Source organism: Salarias fasciatus, chromosome 14, assembly GCF_902148845.1.
Source record: "Salarias fasciatus chromosome 14, fSalaFa1.1, whole genome shotgun sequence".
In the NCBI taxonomy this organism is placed as follows: Eukaryota; Metazoa; Chordata; class Actinopteri; order Blenniiformes; family Blenniidae; genus Salarias; species Salarias fasciatus.
In genome coordinates this window covers 27,349,967-27,372,505 of record NC_043758.1, presented here as the reverse complement: position 1 = coordinate 27,372,505, position 22,539 = coordinate 27,349,967, and the positions used below count along the sequence as shown (strand labels likewise).

At 39.9% G+C, this 22,539-nt stretch overlaps 1 protein-coding gene across 6 annotated transcripts in view; it reads left to right on the top strand.

Annotated features, from left to right (window-relative positions):
- clcn2c (chloride channel 2c) overlaps positions 1 to 22,539 on the top strand; it is a 176,704-nt gene that overhangs the window by 88,275 nt on the left and 65,890 nt on the right. For all 6 annotated transcript variants that reach the window (XM_030109097.1, XM_030109095.1, XM_030109094.1 and 3 more), the window contains 6 exons: positions 397 to 475; positions 586 to 711; positions 1,522 to 1,606; positions 6,386 to 6,487; positions 8,106 to 8,190; positions 10,499 to 10,654. In XM_030109097.1, coding sequence (XP_029964957.1) covers positions 397 to 475; positions 586 to 711; positions 1,522 to 1,606; positions 6,386 to 6,487; positions 8,106 to 8,190; positions 10,499 to 10,654 — 633 coding nt within the window. The remainder of the gene's footprint in view (positions 1 to 396; positions 476 to 585; positions 712 to 1,521; positions 1,607 to 6,385; positions 6,488 to 8,105; positions 8,191 to 10,498; positions 10,655 to 22,539) is intronic.

Sequence of the window (22,539 nt, the reverse complement as noted above, 5' to 3'; positions counted from 1 at the left end):
CACTTGAAGGTGCTACATCCGTCAATCCTTCATACACTCCATATGCTGAACAATGTAAATAAGATTGTTGGTGTCTATTTACGGTATTAAGTTTATCAGTGTATGAGAACAAAAAAGTAAAGATTATTTTGGGTTTGATGAACTTAGCTTTGATCAGTTTTTAAAATTAATTTTATTTTCTGATTAAAATTAAGCTCAGTCTGCAATAATCTTAATTTTAAAGTGCAAGTTTTTTTTTTTTTTTTATCCATCTGTCACCCACCTTTAACAATCAAATGTTTGTCTTTGAATTCTCAGTGCATCCTGGTCAAATCTGAAATGTACACCAACTAAGTTTGCTCAAATCTTAAGGTGGGGCCATTAAATGTCAGCATTGTGTGTTTTTGTGTGTTTTAGAATGAGTCAAGGAACATCGAGATGCTGGCTGCAGCCTGTGCTGTGGGGGTGGGCTGCTGCTTCGCTGCCCCCATTGGAGGCAAGTCAAAGAGTCATGCTTAATATAAAAGGCTTTGCCACATGAGTTCAGATCATATAACATACCACAGAATGAACTTCATCTCAATGAAAATGATATGTTTTTGTCAGGTGTGCTGTTCAGTATCGAGGTAACATCCACCTTCTTTGCGGTGAGGAACTATTGGAGAGGTTTCTTCGCCGCTACCTTCAGTGCCTTCATCTTCAGAGTACTGGCTGTGTGGAACAAAGACGAAGGTGAGGAGGGTTGATCAGCTCAAACTAAATATTTAACACATTTTTTTTTGTCGAGCTCAGAAATCACCTTATTTGATTGCATCAGCTTCCAAAAGTGTCTTAATGTATGAACCAGTCAGGCACAACATCGTGACTACCGATAGGTGAAATACACTGATTCACTTTCTTATAGCTTCTGTTAATAGTTGAGATGTGAGACTGCACTGTGTATTTTAATCTAACATCTGGCTACTGTAACTCGGAGGTGAACAACAAATACTTGACCGACACATTGTCAGGTAGATAGTGTTAATAAAATGGATTCTTAATTGAATTGCATTATTTCAAAGCTTGGGGTGCATCTTTGTCTTTAAAACTTTATACGATTATTCCACATTCCATTGTTCTTGTCATTACAAATTGAGCATATAATGAATATTTCACAGTGCTTTAGTGCGTCATCCAGTACATTTAACAAAGAATAGTCAAAATATTTTAATTGTTTAAGAGGTCAAAATACACATTTAGGACCAATTGAACCAGAACGCTATCGAGAGTAAGACATAGATCGAATGGCTTCTCCAGGACTCCCAGCCTCTGGTTTGTTTTATGGGACATTGATTTCTCATCTATCAATGTGCTACCATCTTTCTAAGTGAAATCACCTCTGCAATGAGCTGATTTTGTTTACGGATAATTAATTACTTTCCAACACTGACAAACCAAGAACTGACCAATTTAATTTTTTTAAGTTTTCTGCCTCGCAGATCTCTGTTATGGTCGGTCTGTCTTTCTTACCTGTCCTTTCCTACATATGCTCTTTTCCTTCAGAGACGATCACAGCCCTGTTTAAAACCCGTTTCCGGCTCGACTTTCCCTTCGACCTCCAGGAGCTTCCTGCCTTTGCTGTAATAGGGTAAGTTCTGACTGAAGGAGTAAAGCTATGAAAGTTGTGAAACCGGAGCAATCTGTGAAGTTAAACATCTTTTAAGTGAATTAATTTTCAATTCCATAGTAGACCTAAATGTGCATGGAAGCAAGAAATCATCAACCAAATTAACCACATTCTTAGTTAAGAAACAATAAAAATTAATCAAAACCAGTCTAATTGTTCTCCACCAGGTGGTATGTGTTTTCATTTTGGTTGGTTGGTTGGACGGACAACTAAACATTTTTGAATAGATTTAAAACAAAATTGTCATGCTAGTTAATGGGATAAGTAAGAAGTAATTCCAGAAATCTGAACGTCAGGAAACTGTGAGAAAAAAGTTTACTTCAACAGTCCATCTGGCAGAAACCCCAACGGAGCAGAAGTAAGTCAGACGCTTGGTAGCTCAGGAAAATAAGCCAGAGCAGAGTTCACCAGAAAGGAACTTTTAGTTCTGAAATAGCCAAAACATGTTTTTCATCTGGAGGTTGAGGGGACGAGGACAAGAAAAACTGAGGTGTAGCAGTGCAGCCTAACCAGCTGTAACCTCCACTATACATGATTGTGCAATAGTTTGAGGGACTTTGACTCAGCTGGAAGAGCGAGTCAGCTTCAAACCACAAGGTTTCCTTCTTCATGTGTCAAAGTGTCCTTGGACAACACACTGAACCCAAGCTGGGTTGACATGAAAATCCAATTGAAACATTGAAACTGTAACTTTAAGTCACAAAAGCAAGCGCTGATGAGTAGCTTTTCAACAACTGTTCGTACCAAATTGCCAACTAGTGTGGTCTATGTGGTACTAGAACCTGAACAACCTTCAAATAAACAAAAATAAACTGGTTTTGCCTCCTCTGACATGTATTCCCATTTGTTGTGGGTTCATTTTGAATCCACTGATTATTTACAAGTACTGTTCGCTAAAGCTGCTGAGCACGTTGCCTCAGAGTGGCCTGCATGAATAACATAGATAATTCAGATGGCAACAGTTGCTTGCGCACTGAGAGTTGTCTTATTTTATCCTCCCGCAGCCTGAGGGCTCTTCTGTAAAAGCTGGCATGCTTTCATTGTACGCCAACTCCCAGGGAGAAGAAATTTGTCATATTTTGCTTTTTGGTTTTCTTTTTGGATAATCTTTTTTTTTTTTCTCAATTGTTTGTCCTGAGATGTTACCCCCACCAATTCACCCATTCACTGGTCACACACCAAACACCTCCTCCCTCCTCCAGAGAAGGGAGCAGACCCAGTTTGGGCCGTGCCTGTATGTAGGCGTGCACACGTTCAAAGAGGAGAGGCCGGCAAGTCCGTGCTGTTTCCATCTTCCCCTGCCAATAACTGTCAAGCAGGAAAAGTCGGTCAGCGTCTCAGTCAACTAGGCCAGATCGAGTTTGTTCTGTGCTACGTGCTGCCAAGGGCACGTCTTTGAAGAGTGGCACACTATCTCTCTTACTGCTCCCACCTTCAGGCTTTGGAAGTGAGAGCGTCTGTGGGACACGAGGAGGCAGCAGTACGACCTGATTCCTACACGCAAGGAGTACAATAATTAAACACAGGAGGATGAGCTAATGTGTCTCCACCAGCTTTTAAACCTCTCTTGACTCCACCGGTCTACCACGGCCTTCATACAACCCAAATCGACCTCTCATTAGATCCTGTAGTGTTGAACTGGAAGCACTGAACCTAAAGGTGCACTTTGGAGGTTTGTATTTATTTATTTGATATTTATAAAGCAACATATAATGTCCTTAAAGCTACACAATATGCATAGCTTTGTATTTCTGGGAGTACAGCAGGAGGCATGGCATAACTGAATCCATTGCTCCTTTGGATGTCTAATTTTCCACACATTTTACAGTTTTATTTCCGATCTAGACCGAGGGTGTCAAACACATTTTAGTTCAGGGGAAAATTACTGCCCAGTTTCATCTTGAGTGGGCTGAAACAGTAAAATAATGCCATAAAAACCTTTAAAGTTAAAGTTTGTCCATACTTTTGAAAGACCATTTGTACTGTAAATTACTATAATCTTGATATAAAGCTTATTTTAATGAAACCTTCTGGTGCAAAATGCAGTGAAATATCCCAAAAACTTCAGTAGCTGTTGCATAGTGCATGCTTTTTGAAAATTCACCCTGACAAGATGATTTTGAGGCTGGATTGCTTGCAGTGAGGTATCTATCACCGATATCTCCGCTCATGTCTGTGTTGTTGTGTCTGCTACTCTTTGAAAATTTGGAGAAAAAAATTAATGTGTTCTTTGAATTTTTTTGCAATTTTTACAATTTTTTTGTCTTGTGAGCCAGATTGAAGTCTCTCGCAGCCCAGTGTTGGCCTGATGTTTGACATCCCTAATCTAGCACTTGATAAGAGATTGAAATTGTTTTTTTTTTTTCCTTTGGTTTATTTCCATGTATACAAAACTCAGGAGGGCGAGAGGGGCAGGGATTGGGGTGGGGGGGAGGGGGTGGGGGGGGGGGGGAGGTTAGAAGGGGAAAAGGGTGATAGGGAGAGGGTGAGGGAAACAGAGGGGTGGAGGGGTGACAGAGGGGGAGTGAAAGAGGGAGACAAGGAGGGAAAGAGGGGTAAGGGAAGGGGGGGGGGGAAAGAGGGTGAGGGAGAGAGAACAAGAGAACAAGGGAGGGAGAAGGGGGAGAGGGTCTTATTTCTTCTGCTCTTTTATGGCATCTTTCTTCTTCTCTTCTTTGTGTCCTTTTTCTTCTGCTCATTTTTGTCTTGTTTCGTTTTATCTTCCTTTTGACGTCTTTCTTCTGCTTTGTCAAATTTATCCTTCCATCCATCCATCCATTTTCTACCGCTTATCCGGGGCCGGGTCGCGGGGGCAGCAGTCTCAGCAGGGATGCTCAGACGCCCCCGTCTCCAGACACTTCCTCCAGCTCCTCTGGGAGGATCCCAAGGTGTTCCCAGGCCAGCCGCGAGACATAGTCTCTCCAGCGTGTCCTGGGTCTTCCCCGGGGTCTCCTCCCGGTGGCACATGCCCGGAACACCTCCCTAGGGAGGCGTCCAAGAGGCATCCTGAACAGATGCCTGAGCCACCTCAGCTGGCTCCTCTCGATATGGAGGAGTAGCGGCTCGACTCCGAGCTCCTCCCTGGTGACTGAGCTCCTCACCCTATCTCTAAGGGAGCCCAGCCACCCTACAGAGGAAGCTCATTTCAGCCGCTTGTGTCCGGGATCTTGTCTTGACCCAAAGCTAATGACCACAGGTGAGGGTGGGAACATAGATTGACCGGTAAATCGAGAGCTTTGCCTTTCGGTTCAGCTCCTTCTTCACCACAACGAACTGATACGACTGCATCACTGCAGTCGCTGCACCGATCCGCCTGTCAATCTCACGCTCCATCCGTCCCCTACTCGTGAACAAGACCCCAAGATACTTAAACTCCTCCACCTGGGCCAGAGTCTCTCCACCGACCTGGAGAGGGCAAGCCACCTTCCTCCGGTCAGGGACCATGGCCTCGGATTTGGAGGTGCTGTTCCTTATCCCTGTCGCTTCACACTCAGCTGCGAACCGCCCCTGTGCGTGTGTGCGTGTGCGTGTGCGTGTGCGTGTGCGTGTGCGTGTGTGTGTGTGCGTGCGTGCGTGCGCGCGCGTGCGTGCATGCGTGCGTGCGCGCGCGTGCGTGCATGCTTTCTATGATTGTTTTATTTTTTTTTTCTGTTCAGCAATTTGCATTGTTTTAATATGAAAAGTGCTCTACAAATAAAGTTTGATTTCACTGAATTTGATCACCCAGTTCATAATTTATTCAGAGATATTTGATGGAATTAATTTTGCAGCACAATAAATTTATAAGCATTAGATTGTCTCTGGAGTTGTCTGAGGCTATTCTCTCTCACCTCTTTCTTTCCCTCTTGCTGCTCTGAAGAGGATTCCCACAGAGCTTTTAAATGCACGCTTACATAAACCTCTTTCTGATTTGTCTCTGACTCCCCCACATATCCTCATCAGACAATACCCTCTCTTTCTATTCAGATCTTCGCTGCTCCCTTTTTTCCCATTCTCATGTTTTCTCTTGTCACTGTGATTTTGTGTCTCCTTTCTGTCTTCTCTTTGTGCCCACATGCTCTGATGGCATTCTCTTTTTCCTACATTTGTATTCGTATTTTTTCTTTTTACTGTACGCCACTGGTGAGTTTCCCATTTTGCATTTGCACCTGTAGCTGATAACCATTTCCACATCAGATATTCACTACCTTCACATTGCCTTTATAGTCAAATGCACTAAAGGGTAACGCTTTTGGAGGCGGTTGAAGAGACAATAATCGTTGGTGTGAATTCATGATCTAGGCTTCCTCTTCGATGTCGATGACATACATTTTCATCTCTGTACCTAATCGTTCAGCTTGTGGTCAGCTGCTGGTTAGCCATCAAAGTTTTCGTTGGCTTCTTCATTGAACTCAGAAATCAAACCAGACTCATGGTTGTTGCTGCGGAAAGATGGAGGATTTCACGTGATGGTGAATAACTTCAACCTTCAGAGTTCAACACCTCGGTGTCGACCCTTGATCACATTCCCCGCTTTCAGACACAGAAAACCGTCTTTGTGGGTGAAACGATATGTCACTTTACAGAGCTCCACTACTCTCCAGCTATCATGCTTTTGGTTCTTTATTGGAGATTACCACAAACGCTGTAGTATAATGTCAACCACAAGGCTCTTAAATACACCAACCTCTGGCAGCATATCATATCTTTTGGCTGTCTACAAAGAAACACTTTCTAACTTTTTCTTTTTTATCTCCACAGCATTGCCAGTGGTTTCGGTGGGGCTTTGTTTGTCTACCTGAACCGACTGATAGTCCAGTTCATCAGGAAACAGAAGGCCATCAACAGGTTCCTCATGAAAAAGTGAGTAAAACTAGCTGTGGAAAGTATATCCAGATGAATGGGAGGTTCTCTGTAAGTGGTGCTATCGTGATTTTATCAGAATTAAAACTTCATTGTCCATAAATGAAGACAGCTTTGTTAGTCACGTCTATTCATGAAAAGAGCATCTGACTTCGCGAAGCGGAGCGGTGGGGAGCAGCGCGGTGCCTGCATGCTGCGTCGGGAGCCATGAGTGGGGTGCTGGATGCCCACCCCCCCCCAAACCCCCAACCCTGGGCCCGGGACAACAGACCCGTTTGTCCCCACCTGTCGGCGGGCCTGCCCAACTATGTCAAAGACTGCCCTATCTCTCAATGATAAAGAATCCTTTAAAAAATTCCTGGATCCAGACAGTGATCCGGATCATCATCAAAATTTAATGGATTCTAAGTTAGCCCAAGAACCACCTTTCCACAAAGTTTCATTGCAATCCGTCCATAACTTTTTCCGTAATGTTGCCAACAGACCAACAAACCAACCAACAAACCGACGTGATTACATAACATCCTTGACGGAGGTAATTCAATTCTTCCAGTTCAACCGACAAGTCAAAAACACTTCAACTTGTGATGATTTGTGCAGAAGATGGAAAATTTTCACTGAATTATTTTGAGTTTGAATTACAACCTCAAATTGAAGCCTTCACTGTGTCACAGCACATTTCCTGTCAATAAAAAGATAACAAAATGAAAAAAAAAATGTCACCTGTAGTTCTCCTGCTTCTGTTGTGGGAAAAAATATTACTCTGGATTTTTTTTTTTTTTTTTTTTGATGACATTTTTTTGCCTTTACAAGAGTCCTAGGAGAATATCGACTGAGAGTCCACACTGCAAGCTGCCATTGTTGTTATTGTCCATCTACTCATGCATGTGCCGAAGAACTATATTATAGCCATGGTATGCATGCACAGTAGCAGTGTTTCAGAAGAGTTTAGTTTTCCCTCATTTTCTCAGAGATTGAGTCGGAACATTTCCAAAAAAGTTCCATGATCACATCTGCAAAGTAGCATTTTCAGTGCCTCCAAGCTCCGTTACTGTGTAAACAGACACCCAAAATGCAACCAAAGTTTGACATTTTCACTGAAAAATGTCATGTAAACTGGGATCAAGTTCAGCAAGTCATTATCTTTAGAATAATTTTCTAAAACAATTCAATTATTTTCAACTGTTAAAATAGACTGGAACAAAAATTTGTGATTAGCCAATTAAAAAGTTCAACTGACAATGCTAAATTACACACATGCATAAACAGTCACAATAACAACACTTTGCTGATGGTCTTTGGTCTAAATTGAGCCGCTCTGCATAAATAAAAACTATATTAATAACTTAAACACTTGTGTGCCGTAAGCCACACGGATCTCTGTAACTGAGCTCATTTACACTCTCTACATCTGTGTTAACATGAATTCTGGATTCAATGCACTGCTGCAAACTGAATGTGCAGCCTGTAACATGGGCTTGAATGATGGCGTCTAATGAGGGAGAGAACACTTCTTTGTCAGTCAGCTCATTTAACTGTGTCAGACATCCATCGATTGCTTCTGTTTTCTTGTTTACCTCACTATTACTGTTGCTTTTTCTCCCCTCTCCTCTCTCAGGCGGTTGCTCTATCCAGCACTGGTCACTTTACTCATTTCCACACTGACATTTCCTCCCGGGTTTGGACAGTTTATGGCTGGAAAGGTATGTACAACTTATACTGCAGTATTTATTATTTATACACACTGCAAGGCTGCCAGTAGAGGGAATGTGAAAGAAAGCCTGTGGTTCATCAAATCCTGCCAATGCTATATATTTACTGTATATTTTAAGCTCTTTTCTTTATGTCTGTGAAACTGACTTGACTGCAAATCAGAAAGTGAAAATAAATGGTTTGAAATCAGATAAAAAAAAAACACAAACACATTTTACCAAGTTTTTTACCAAGTTTTTTAAAGTATCAAAAAATCCCCCCCCCCCCGAGAAAAAAAAAAGGTTTCTGCTTTTAAATGCTCATGGAAAATTGGGAAATCTGTTGTTCCTGTAGTAGTTACGAGCACCGTTGTCGCCCGAAATGCTGTGGAAGTTTTACATTGTCACGTGAAAAAATTGTTGTTTCAAATTGAGCTGATTATTAAAATTTCAACCAAATTACATCCAAAGTTTTTTAGAATCCAAAAGTCAAAATACTCCTGTAATATTGTCCCAGTGGGAGGATATACATTGCAAAGTCAACTCAAAGGTGACAGGAAGAACATAATAAATGTGAACAACATTTTTCTTGGCTCCTGTTTTCTGAGCTAAATCTGAAAGTGAATTGAATGAACAGAATAAAAAGTGAACAAATGCCTGTATTTCACACCACCCCCACCAAGTGAGTGAGTTCATCTGACTCATTTTAACGTCTCGACTGAGTCTAATTAACCTGACAGCGGGCTTCCTCACATGGATTTGCATGTTCTACATGTTATACCAAGTTGTTGAGGTCCTTTCATGAAACTACAGGCAGCAACTAAGCTATTTGTTATCATTACGGTATTAACATAACTGTCTCATTACTATTCACGTTGAAGTGGGATTGTTTATTATTTTTGACCCCCCCCCCCCCCCCCCCCCCCCCACCCCCCCCCCCCCCCCTTTCTTTTCTTGGTCGCGGCACAGGTTCATATGTATGCGTGTATCATGAGCTGTGAACCAGTGTGAGTGTCTTGTCCTCTTGCTCTTGGTATGACTCATAAGCCTACATGTGCATGTAGCTTATTTCCAATTTCACTCACTTCATCCGTCTAATTATGAGAATTAGAAGAGGAAAAGCGTGCACATCCTGAGGCTTTATGCACATACAGTACACACACACACACACACATACACACGTGCTCATTCGGTCCTGGCTCCTAATGAGAGGGTGACTCAGGCTTCTGAAGCTCTGAATCTGCCCACGCTAGCCCCCTCCTCTTGAAGCTCCTCTCCGAAGTGCACTTGCACAGTCCTGTATCTCATATATCCCTCTGTGTGTCTGCATCGGACTCTCTTCACTCATCATCTCTTTGGCAGTGGGCAACATTATCATGGCCCGGGTCCGCAGAGAGCCTGCAGTTTGAACAGCTGCACACAAATTTGTCTTGCTCTGCTCCCTGCTTGGTAAATATCCAGTGACATCCTTTTGAAAGTCTTAGAGTGCGTCATCTCCCCCTGCTAACACGCTGTGGGAATGTGTGGTGAGCTGTAGCATTTACATTTATGCCTGGAGTCAGATGCACACTTGGTTTGAAGTCATTGAGGGTTTGAAAAAAGGTTAACATCCCACCAGAAGCAGAAACAGAGTTGTCATCTTTTTCTTTGATGCACATGGATTACGTGCCTTTTAATGTCTCTTCAATTCTTGTTATTGTTTCATTACCACAACATCAAGCCATTCATGTTAATCTCTTGCTAGGAACTTGATGCTTTCAGACATGTAAACATTACAAAAATGACTGTTTGGAGCTCTAACTGAACATCAAAATGTGGAAGAAAGTTAATTTAGATGATACTTCATTAGCGCTAGTTAATCACAGAATAGTATGCCTATGCTGGACAATAGAAGTTTGGAAGAAAACATCTTTTGGTTAACTGAGTTTGGATTTCTGCTGCCGCATTCAGATGGGAGGCTCTGAATATAGTGGAAACACCCCAGCATGGATTCATTACCCCTGGTGTCAGTGGGTCAGTCTCCCTCTGATTTTATGGTGTTTCATAACAGTATTTCCTGCAGGAAGCATGTATCAACTTGAAAAGCATGGGTCCTAACAAAGAACCCTGTGGAACTGCAGGGTTGGGTTGTTTGCAGATCTTGGCAAAACTTTCACATTCGTTCCTTTGGCAAAAACTAGCTACATATACATCCTCCATGTCTTCATTTATCTTAAAATATGTTGCAGCTCAACTCCGGTTGAATAGTAATCAACGACAGGAACAACCAGAAAGTTTTAGTGGTGCACTTGGTGATGATGTGACTTCCCATGGTTCACAGCTGACCCAGAAGGAGTCTCTGGTCACATTACTGGACAACCGGACGTGGGCTAAACAGGGTATCGCCGAAGAGTTCGATTACATCGGAAACTCACAAGCCTGGAAACATCCACAAGTCAACGTCTTCGTCACGCTGGTTCTGTTCATCGTCATGAAGGTAGGAAAGAAAACAAGTTTCAGGCTTATCCATGCTGCTAAACACATATCAGCTACCTGAGAAGTTCCTCTCATCTTGTAAATAATTCCATATGAATTTAGTCCAGTAAATAAAAATGTCATTTTTCTTGATCTCTTTCTCTCTTTTCAATGAATACAGATAAATGAACTGTTTAGCTTTACAAAAGTTGTTCCTACATCAGGTTACCTTTCAACTATTATGGTTTCTTTCAAGCTCCCCCCGCCAGTTACCTCATCGAATTGTCTTTAGTTTGACTCTGAACTGCTCTTTATGGTTTATTCAATAGATACACTTTGACTCAAACTTTGTTTCACCTTGCAGATTATAATTATTGTCTCTGTATAAATCCATGGTAAAGAAAGCAATTACCAATGAAATGCGAAAGCATACTTTTTAAACTGTTCAGTCCATTCTTATTTGCAAGTGCCGTCATCATTTTTAGTGTTAATCGTTAAGAAAAATAAGTCATTTCCAGCCACAATATGTCAAATCCCTCTTAATGCAGTGGCCTGTGGTTGCAGTAGCGATAAAAATAAATGAAGGTCACCAAGAGTTTGTGAATTGAACAGGGTGGCGTTATAGATGTGAGGGGTTCTGCCCCTTTCATTCAGCACTGGACCTGAGCTAATGGGAAATTATTGGCACCCGGCCCATCTCTCCTCGTCACCGAGTCAGAACAAAGGGAGAAGCACGCTGGAAAGTGGCTGATCTCCTCCTCACTGCATTACAAAGTCCTGCTCCCAGGAGGCCATTTAAAGTTCGGGTCCACTTTGATGTAGTATCTCAGAGTGAGGGAGCTGATGGGATCCCAGAGAAACTTCAGAAACGGGGCCCATATTCATGCATCAGGAAAAGGCTGCCTCTCTATCGGTCCTGTCTATAAAAGTCGGTTGAACAGCTTCGGATTAAAGGGACTGAATCAAGATGTTATTTCACGCACTGCGACTGAGTAAAAGTGAAGAATGAGTTCCAAAACTAATGTCGCGTTTCCACGGATGGTATCGGGTCTACTCTGCTGGGTAGGAATCTGCTCCCACAGCCTTCTCAAAAACTTACAGACACATTGCTGATTGGTTTCCAGAGTCGTCACAGAATAATTGCATCGACAGTAACCATGCACAGAAAACAACAGCAGGACAATAATAGACAATACTGTGAATACAGTGAAAATGTGGCATAAGTCTGATCATTTCACGCCTACTATTGGCTATATCACTGGTAAAAATGAAGGAAAATCAGTAAAAACAGTGATAACTTAAGGTAAATATTTGTATTTTCTGAACATTTTAAGCTCATCTTTATAAAAAATAAATGTTGTATATGTTATATTAGCCATGCAGACAAATTAGAAAGCAAAACTATTATACATTTTTCAGGTGTCTGTTTTCACTTGTCAATCAAATAAACATAACATGCTGGATTTACCTGGAGCAACCAATAATGTAGTGATGACCAATAAGGTAATTTTTTTTTTAAATTTTAAATGTAATGAAGCCAATGATGTTGGAAAATAGAACATTTACTCCCATAATAGAGAGTGCTGCACATTATGTTTCCTCCATGAATCAGTATATTATCCAGCCTGACTATTTTTAAGAAACAAAGTGGAGGAAAAATGACAGATCTGAAACAAAAAAACAAAACAAAACAAAAATTGACAGGAAAACTGAAAAAAAAAAACACTTTTTATTTCCAACAAGTGCACATTATACATTGTTTACTGCAATTGCAATAGTTTTATTTATTGCTACTTAAATATTGAAACGACAAATAATTTATCTTAATGATAATGAATTATTACCATGTTCCATTATATGATTGGAAACTTATCATTGGCTTTCTTACGATTGAAATAGCCAGGATTATCCTATTATTGTCAGTTATATTATTGGTTGCTAAACATAACCTTTAAAGCTGTGATTACTAACATCTCTCTGGCATCATTAGGTGAGCACATTATTTCATTTATGTTTTGTGTAGTCGGGTCCGAAACACCTCCTGGACGTTGTTCCAGAACAACATTCCTAGTGCTTACTTTCTTAGAAAAATGCCATGTCACTAGACTACCACACATCAATGACTGCCCAAACAAATGTATTTTATCAAAGATAAACCACTAATTTATAATAATAATGCATTGGTTTTATATAGCGCTTTTCAGGACACTCAAAGACGCTTTACATTGCATTGCATTATTCATTCACACCATACTGGGTGGTGGTAAGCTACTGCTGTAGCCACAGCTGCCCTGGGGCAGACTGACGGAAGCGAGGCTGCCAATCTGCGCCTAGGCCACTAGGCAAGGTGGGTGAAGTGTCTTGCCCAAGGACACAACGCCAGTTTTACGCCTGCGGGAGCGGGGATCGAACCGCCAACCTTCCAGTTATAAGACGACCTGCTCTACCAACTGAGCTACTGTCGCCCCCAATTTACTCCTTGACTTGAGATCTGACTGTGATTTGAAATTAATCATGGATGGATGGATTTGCAGTCTTGTTTCTATGTTGAGAGTCCTGTTGAGTTATTTGTCTAAATAATTATCTGATCTTGGTGAAGTAACTCAAGTCAAATTGCAGGGAAGAGAAACTGTATGCCCTCCTGCAGTAAAATAATCCAGTGAATCACAGCTGCTCAGTGACACTCGAAATGTGAGACACACCAGAATGACTGTTTCCACATCACAGTGAAAATGTGAATGTTGGTACATCAGAGCTTTACTAAAACAGCCGAACACAGCTGTGTTGCATTCCAGCTGTTTTGCTGCAGTGGGAGTCATGTGGATATGCAGTAAAGGTATCGGTAGCAAACCCCTCCCCCGGGGGTCTGAATGAGAGGAAAGTGTGATAGAAAGTACTGGAGCCTCTGCACTTCTGGCCTCAGTGGAAAAACAAGCCGAGCAGTTCCCGTGTTTGCAGTCCTCTCCCTCTGCTGCTGCTGTGCTTTGTGTTTAAAGGTTTGTGCTGCTCGAGTTGTGATTACATTGCCTTTTTTATTTTTTGTTTGTTTTTTTTGTTTGGTTTGGTTTTACGTAACCTTTATTCATTCTGCACAGCACTGTTCAGCTGAAATGAAATGTCCTTTACCAGTGCAACAAAAACAGAGGTTATAAATCTCCACTTACTGCGCTGAGAGCTGAGTGAGTGTGAGCGTGAGTTCGTGAAGTCCTGCAGAAGTGCGAGTGGGTACAGAATCGATTGGAGCTAGCAGTGGCGGATTTAACAAATTTGGGGCCCAAGGCAAAGGCAGGAATGGGGCCCTCTCAAATGAGAAGACAACACACACTCACTAGTTGCTCATCTCCACACGTCGACAGCTGACCCTCCCAAACAGGTGTTGACGTCGCCGTTACACTTGCTGGCTGTTGTGGATATTGTATTTTATTTTATTTGTATTTTATTTTATTTTGATTCATACTAAGTTTGAACATGATAAATACCATGAACATGATAAATACCATGAACAGTAAAGCCTCAGTTGCAACATCTGTCTCATTAAAACCATCTGCACATAGGCTCAGTTTAGGTGGGGACGGGGGTGGGGGGGGTTGGGGTTGGGGACTCACACAAATCCTTCACATGTAGCCATTGTAACCCCGGTTATTTTCAGTAGTAATTAACATTCCGACGTTCCTGAACGCACCATCCGCTGATTGCAGAGACGCACACAGACGTTCACGAGGATTAAAAAAATAAAAACAACGTGCAGCTGCTCTAAATGTGCTCTGTTCCATTGGAACAGTTACTTGGATAGAGTCTGGATACGGGTCACAGAAGGAGCAAATGCAATACAAATCAGGAACATGGATGATCTGGTGAAATACAAATAACCCAAATGAACGGACTTGTGTTTAAGTATAAAGGACTGGAGAAATCACGGGGACAAGAAAAACTGGCTGACTAAAGGAATTATGACTTCGATCAAAAAGAAAAATGCTTTGTACAAAAACTATATAAAGGACCCTTCTGAAGAAAATAAAATTAAATACAGTAAGTATCGAAATAAACTAACTAAAGTGATCAAAATGAGTAAACGCAACCACCACACTGAGCGTTTCAAGGCTTCTTGCGGTGATCAAAAGCAATGCTGGAAAGTGCTCAACGAAGTCCTCAGCCGGGGCCATAAACCAAATGTCCTCCCTGACACCACAGTGTTCCAAAAAAATGGTGATCCCAGTGTTGGTGACCTTGCGACGTGTTTCAATGAGTATTTTAGTTGTATTGGTGAGACTTTATCAAAAAACATAAGCCCACAAGGGGGCGCCACCTACCATCAGTACCTCACTGGGAATTATCCCAACTCTTTCTTTCTTTCACCCACCAACAACTTAGAAGTAACACAAATTATACTCGGTATGAAAAGCTCCCACACAGAAGGAGTTGATGGCATTAGCAGCAAAATAATAAAATTCATTGTCAGCGACATTGTAGATCCACTTGTTTATTGCATCAATCTTTCACTTCAGCAAGGAGTGGTACCAAAGATGGCCAAAATCGCTAAAATCATTCCAATATTTAAATCTGGAGATAAAAACAATCTACAGCAGTATCGTCCTATCGCAATTTTGCCAGCTTTCTCCAAAATTATGGAAAAAATAGTTTATAAAAGACTCTATGACTATTTTAACAAACACAACATGCTCACCCCGTCACAATATGGTTTCAGAAAGGGAAGTACCACTTGTTTGGCAATCCTGGATCTCATTGAAAAAATAAATGACGCTATTGATAAAGGTGAGTGTGGAATTGGTGTTTTTCTCAACTTATCAAAAGCGTTTGACACTATTGATCATAATATTTTATTAGGAAATTTGGAGCACTATGGTGTCAGGGGCTTAGCGCTCAGTTGGTTCAGAAGCTACATAAATGACAGAGAGCTATATGTGTACGTAAATGATAATATATCTAACTGTAAAGCTATTAATTGTGGGGTACCTCAGGGGTCAATCTTAGGCCCACTTCTTTTTCTAATTTATGTAAATGATTTCTCAAATTCTTCTCCAGTTCTTCATAAAGTTGTCTTTGCAGATGACACAAATTTATTTCTATCTCACAAAAACCTGGAACAACTTCAGACTACTGTAAATCGGGAATTGGAAAAAGTTGACACTTGGTTTAAATGTAATAAATTATCATTGAACATAGCGAAAACCAAATTTATCATATTTCGCTCAAGTAAATGTCGGACAAGCCTTGAAAATGTACAAATTAAAATAAGCAATTGTGTACTTGAACGAGTAAAATTTATTAATTTTCTTGGCATCCAAATTGATGAACATTTAAACTTCAGCAAACACCTTGATTACCTAACAATGAAACTATCTAAGTATGTTGGTATTCTTTTCATGGTGAGACATTTCATTCCCCTTGAGGCCCTTCTGACTTCATATAGGTCTATATTTGAACCCCATCTAAATCACTGTAACAGCACATGGTGTAATACTTACCCAAGTCACCTCCTAAAATTGCAAGTTCTACAAAAGAAGGCTATAAGAGCCATTTCTTGGGCTAAGTATAACTGTCCATCGGACCCTCTCTTCTATAAACATCAGCTTCTGAAACTCACTGAGTGCAACTTATTTCACAATGCCTGTAACATGTGTAATGTCGTGTATAGACTCAATGTTAAACTCTGTCAGTTAATTCCTATTTCTACCCCCTCTCATGACTATAACACAAGGGGTAAATCACTGTTAAAGGGTAAAAATAGGAAGTTGAAATGCACTAGTTTTAGTATAACATGTAAGGGTCCACAGATTTGGAATGAGCTGAGTGAAGACCTTAAAATGTCTAGGTCTTTGCCCATTTTCAAAAACAAACTTAAACTTAATCTCCTTCAAAAATATAATGGAACCCCGATGAGCTGACGGCTTATTTATGTCCTCTGAAACCCATGAGTATTCTGTATGCAATAATATATTGATGTGTGTTGTATTGTTGCCATGTGCAGGTAGGATTAGTGTAGGGTAGGTAATAGCTTAGGTAACTGTGGGTTGTATGTGATTTTCTGTGTTCAATGCAAAATTCTCCGATCTTAATGTTATAGGGCCCCGCCAATAAGCACTAGTCTGCTTCCAAGGGTGTCCCTAGTTACAAAATGATTGTTTCTCAAATTACTGTATGTCTCTATGTGACATTGTCATTTTGCAATTTGCAATTTGTAAATTTGTAATTTTGTAATAAACAAGATTGATTGAGAAAGCAATAGACAATCATGGATCATATTCATGAATTAGACAGAAACTTAAATGACCATTTAAATTCAAAGGACTGAATACTATACCGAGGACAAATTTAATGCTCAGCACATTGACACAGATACCTTGTCAATTATCCATGTTAACAGTCGAAGTCTCTACAGTAAATTAGCAGAAATGAATGATTACCTGAATAACTTTAAAAAAAAAATTCAATATCATTGCAGTAACGGAAACATGGTTCAGGGATGACATTATGAAAGAGGTCACTCTAAATGGTTATGAGCTTTTTGCAGTGAATCGAATTGGTTAAAGAGGAGGGGGTGTGGCTTTATATGTGAGTTCGGATTTGAAATGTAAACCAGTTAAAGACATAACATTGATTGAAAATAATGGCATTGAAATTATAACAGTTGAAATTATATCTACAACAGAGAAAAACATTTTGATAAGCTGTGTGTATCGCCCACCAGACAATTGTGTACAACAATTTACTGATAGTTTAATGGAACGGTTTGAGAGACATAGAATTAAAAAGCAGATTATATGTGGTGACTTTAACATTAACTTGGGAAATAAGAATGATTATAAAGTAATGGATTTTTTAAGTGCAATGAATAGTATGGGACTTTTTCACCTCATACATAAACCAACAAGAATCACAGCCAAGAGTGCAACAATCATTGATAACATTTTTACTAATATTACTGGAGACATTGTGCTGAGTGGGATCCTACAGTCTGACATAAGTGACCATTTACCCATATTTCCCATGTGTGCAGGTACAAGCATAACATAAAGCAAAGCAAGAGTACAAAAATGTCAAGAAACAGATCAGTGGAAGCACTAAGAGCATTAAATGAAGATCTTACAAAACAAAACTGGGATGCAGTCTATGTTGACGATGTTAATGAAGCCTACAATGCTTTTATTAATACAGTTATTGATTTGTATAATAAAAATTGTGCATTAATAACAAACAGAAAGAAAAGTAATGATAAACCATGGATGACAAAGGGAATAAAAAATGCTTGCAAAAAGAAAAAATTACTTAAACAGAAATTTTTTGAAAGAACAAACAAAAGAAGCTGAAAACAAGTATAAGAAATACAAAAACAAACTAGTATGGATAATTAGAAATAGGAGGAAAGATTACTACAGTGAACAACTGAATGAAAATAGAAATAATATAAAGTCAACTTGGGGAATATTAAATAAGGTATTAAACACAAAAGAAGAAAAAAACTTCTATCCAAAGTACTTTGTGAAGGAAAATATTGAAATATATGATGAAAAAGAAATTACAAATGAATTTTGTGAATACTTTACTAATGTGGGACCAAATCTCACAGTGAATATTTCAAAAAATTCTAATATAGATGAAAATTTAATAAATAATCACATGAACAGTATTTTTCTTGAAAAGGTGGAAAAGGAGGAAATCTTAAAAATTGTACAAAACTTTGGAAATAAGAGGTCGACTGATGGTGAGGGGTTGGATATGATCATTGTGAAAAGTATAATCGAATTTGTAATTGAGCCATTCACTTACATTTGTAATCTATCATTAACCACGGGAGTTTTCCCTGATAAAATGAAATTGGCCAAAGTCATACCCTTGTATAAAAGCGGTGATAAACATAACTTCTCTAACTATCGTCCAATCTCGTTACTTCCACAGTTTTCAAAAATATTGGAGAAGGTATTTTCAACAAGACTTGACAATTTCTTACAGAAACATAAAATTTTGGACAATAGTCAATATCGTTTTCGGGCTAATCATTCCACAGCACTGGCAATAATGGAATTCACAGAAAAAATTGCAACAGAGATCGATAACAATAATTATTTTTTAAGTATTTTCATTGATTTACAAAAAGCTTTTGACGTCATCAATCATTCAAAATTACTAAAAAAAATGAGTATGTATGGTATCAGAGGAGTAGCTCACCATTGGCTTTCAAGTTATTTGGAAAACAGAAACCAATATGTACATATAAATGACACTAAATCTGAACTATGGCAAATTAAATGTGGTGTGCCCCAAGGTTCGATACTTGGGCCAAAGTTATTCATTTTGTATATGAATGATTTTGCTAAAGTGTCCAACCTTGGGAAAATTCTATTCGCAGACGATACCACATTATTCCATTCAGGTAAAAGCATACAAGAAGTCACAAAAGTAGTGAATGAAGAACTGGAAGTAATAAAATATTGGTTTGATTTAAACGGATTAATCCTAAATGCCAAAAAAACAAATTTTATGTTGTTTAATAATAAAAAGGAAAAAGTGAAAGTAAAACTCGAAATAGATGGAGTTGAAATCCATCGTGTAAGAGAAACAAAATTCTTAGGAGTGATGATTGATGACGATCTAAAGTGGAAATCTCACATTAATTATACCAAAGGGAAAATTGGGAAAGCCATTTCTGTGTTACATAGAGTCAAGTTTTTTTTGAACAGTTGTGCTTTGTTAACATTGTATAACACTATGATTTTGCCTTATCTCATGTATTGTGTTGAAGTGTGGGGTACGACATGTAAAACTTATTTACAGACAATATTTATACTACAAAAAAGGGCAATAAGGATAATAACAAATAGTCACTATCGAGAGCCGTCTAACTCATTATTTATTAAACTGAAAGTTTTGAAATTTCCCGATATTGTTGACTTAAGCATCCTAAAAATAATGTATAAGGCAAAGTGGAATTTATTGCCTGTGAACCTTCAGAATGTATTTGAAATAAGAACCAGTATATACAATCTTAAAGGAATAGACGTGTTCAAAAAACCCAGATTCAGAACCAAAATCAAAGAAAGAAACATCGTGGTAAAAGGAGTGAACTTATGGAATGCTCTGAAACAGGAAATCAAAGAGTGTAAAACAATTATGGCATTTAAGAAACATATAAAAAATTACATACTAGAAAAATATGTAAATGAAAACTAAGTTGTTGCGGGTGAAAACATTTTTTATTTTTTGATTTACTGAATATGAGTTTTTGAGTATTGTTAAATTGTATTTATTCAAATACTGTATGTAAAGGGGCAGATATAATAAGATTGTTCTTCTTTCTGCTCCTTTTCTTTCGTTTGTTGGTGTCTAGATTGATGACATTGATGTATTTTCATCTTTTTTGTTTATTGTCTTTGTGTTGTTTTAAACCAGGGGTGGGGAATCCTGGTCCTGGAGGGCCGCAAACCTGCATGTTTTCCATGTCTCCCTGCTTCAACACACCTGAATCGAATCAAGATTCATGGCCAAGTCCAGCAGAAAGCCTGATAACGAGCCTCATTGCAATCAGCTGTGTTGAAGCAGGGAGACATGGAAAACATGCAGGTTTGCGGCCCTCCAGGACCAGGGTTCCCCACCCCTGTTTTAAACGAAAGAAACAAATAAACTAAACTAAACTAAACTTGGGACCGAGTTGGTCGGGGTCGAGTTGGTCGGGGGCCGACTTGGCTTGGGCGAGGTCAGGGACAGCTTGGATTGGGGTGGGTTGCTGCTGGAGCCGCTGCCGCAGTGAGGTATGTCGTCACTTTGGGGCATTTTGAGAGCAGCTTTCTGCTTTCCTCCTTTTTTCCTCCTTTTTTCAGCACTGCTGGGGTAGCTTCTTTTCATCGTCTTTTTCTTTTCTGTTCTTTTCTCTGCTCTTCTCTTGTCTTCACGCCGTTTGTTTTCGTATGTTTTGCTGCTGTCTTCCTGGATCCTCTCCGCACATGCGCAGTGAGATGGACTGATCCAATGTAGTGGAGACTGAAGGGGGGCCCCCGAAACACACATAATACAATAAGCATTCTGCTGGCATTTTAGGGATAGGATTTCATTCAAAACATAATTAATGTGTACAAATAAGTAATAAGTGTATTAACCATAAGTGTATGAGGAGTTTTATGGGGCCCCCAGGAACTTGGGGCCCTAGGCAACTGCCTAGTTTCGCCTAATGGTAAGTCCGCCCCTGGGAGCTAGGCTGCGTGATATGCTTGTGTGTGCACGGGCAGTTAGCCACCGACAAAATATTGAGTTTTAGAAATATTGTCAATCAATCAATCAATCAATTTATTTTTGTATAGCCCAGTATCACAACAACAGTTGCCTCAGAGGGCTTCAAGATGTTACATTGGTTGGTAAAAATAAAAACAGTGTATAATTGTTAATGCTGTTATTTTGATTTTAGAAAGCTAATGAAATAAAACAACAGCCATGATGGTGGTTCTATCGATCTGTGTTTCTGAATCTGTCAACTCCATTTACATTAAGTTTTTAAAGTACTAACATAAAACTTGTGTTAGACTTTCAGTGTCTATTTACATGACAATGGAGCTCTGTGCCATTGAAAAAGCTACTTTTGGAAATGGTTCTCATTGTGGAACTTTCTGAAAATATTCCGACTCCCATCACTATGTAAACAGGAGAAAATGTAGCTTTTCTGAAACGCTACTGCTGCGCGTTCGCATCTCGCCCAAAGTAAATAGCCCTTCTGCACATACATGAGTAGACAAACAATAACAATGGCAGCCGCCAGAGTGGCATGACTCCCAGTCCATATTCTCCTCTGATTTGGTGGGTTTATAGCTGAATCAATGTAAAAGCAATTCAACTTTGTCATCTGTCCATAGGAATGTCCACATCCTTGTCTTTGTTAATGTCTCTAGCAATTGTTCTCTGTGCATGTGTGTGTGGTTTCATTACACAAACAACCAAAAACCAAACAAAAATGCATACATGATGCACTTCACTTAAAAGTGCTGTAGGCAGGATTTTGCTAGTCAATGCTAATTTTTCTCTTTTCTTTGGATTAAATGTTAGAGTATCCATTGGTAATATAATCCTTTAGGAGTGTAATATAATTGCACTACTGCGAGGACACAGCGTTTCCATCTGTCTCTGTTCTGAGCTGAAAAGGATTCTCGACCGCTCCCTGTATGTTTGACCAATCAGAAGAGCCCCTGAGGCTCTATCCTGATTGGTCGAGGGGCGGCACTTCAAAGCTCTGCTTCTCGTGAACGCGCATGAGGAAGTCCAGGCCCGCATATTTACCTGCCTCGTCTGACATAACATCATCAAAACACCACGGAGGACACTGTCTGTTTCTACTGTAATTCTTAAAAAAAAAAAAGGCTTTGACCCCAGGCCCGCCGTGAAAAGGTCACAGGTGAATCAACCCGCCGGCGCAGGCAGCCATGACACTGCCGGCCCCATCCGGCACCCCGAGGTGGGCACGATTCCGGGTTTCAAATGGGCATCTTGGGTAAATCGCCATCTTGTGAAGGTAATCCTGCCTACGGCACCTTTAAAATACTGTCATGTAAACACAGCCTGATTATAGCAAAAAAATGTGGCCAAAAAGAGCTTGCAGACATGAGCATGTTCACTTATTTTTGTGCAGTCATAGTTACAACCTTAAAATCATGAGGTAAATATTACATAAAAGACAACATTTTTGCAAAAATGCACGAGCACGAGCTGTTCACAGCTAACATTGTGCAAAAAGCAGAAAACACCCTTGACAGGTCGTCGCCACTTCACTTTATGTAAGAAGCTTTGGAAAATAGAATCCAACGATCATCAGAAACACTGTCCTGCAAAATGTGCTTGAAGCCCACATAATGAAGCGGGTATCCAACCCTGACCACAGGCTCCAGTGTCAAAGTTATCCAGTGTCAA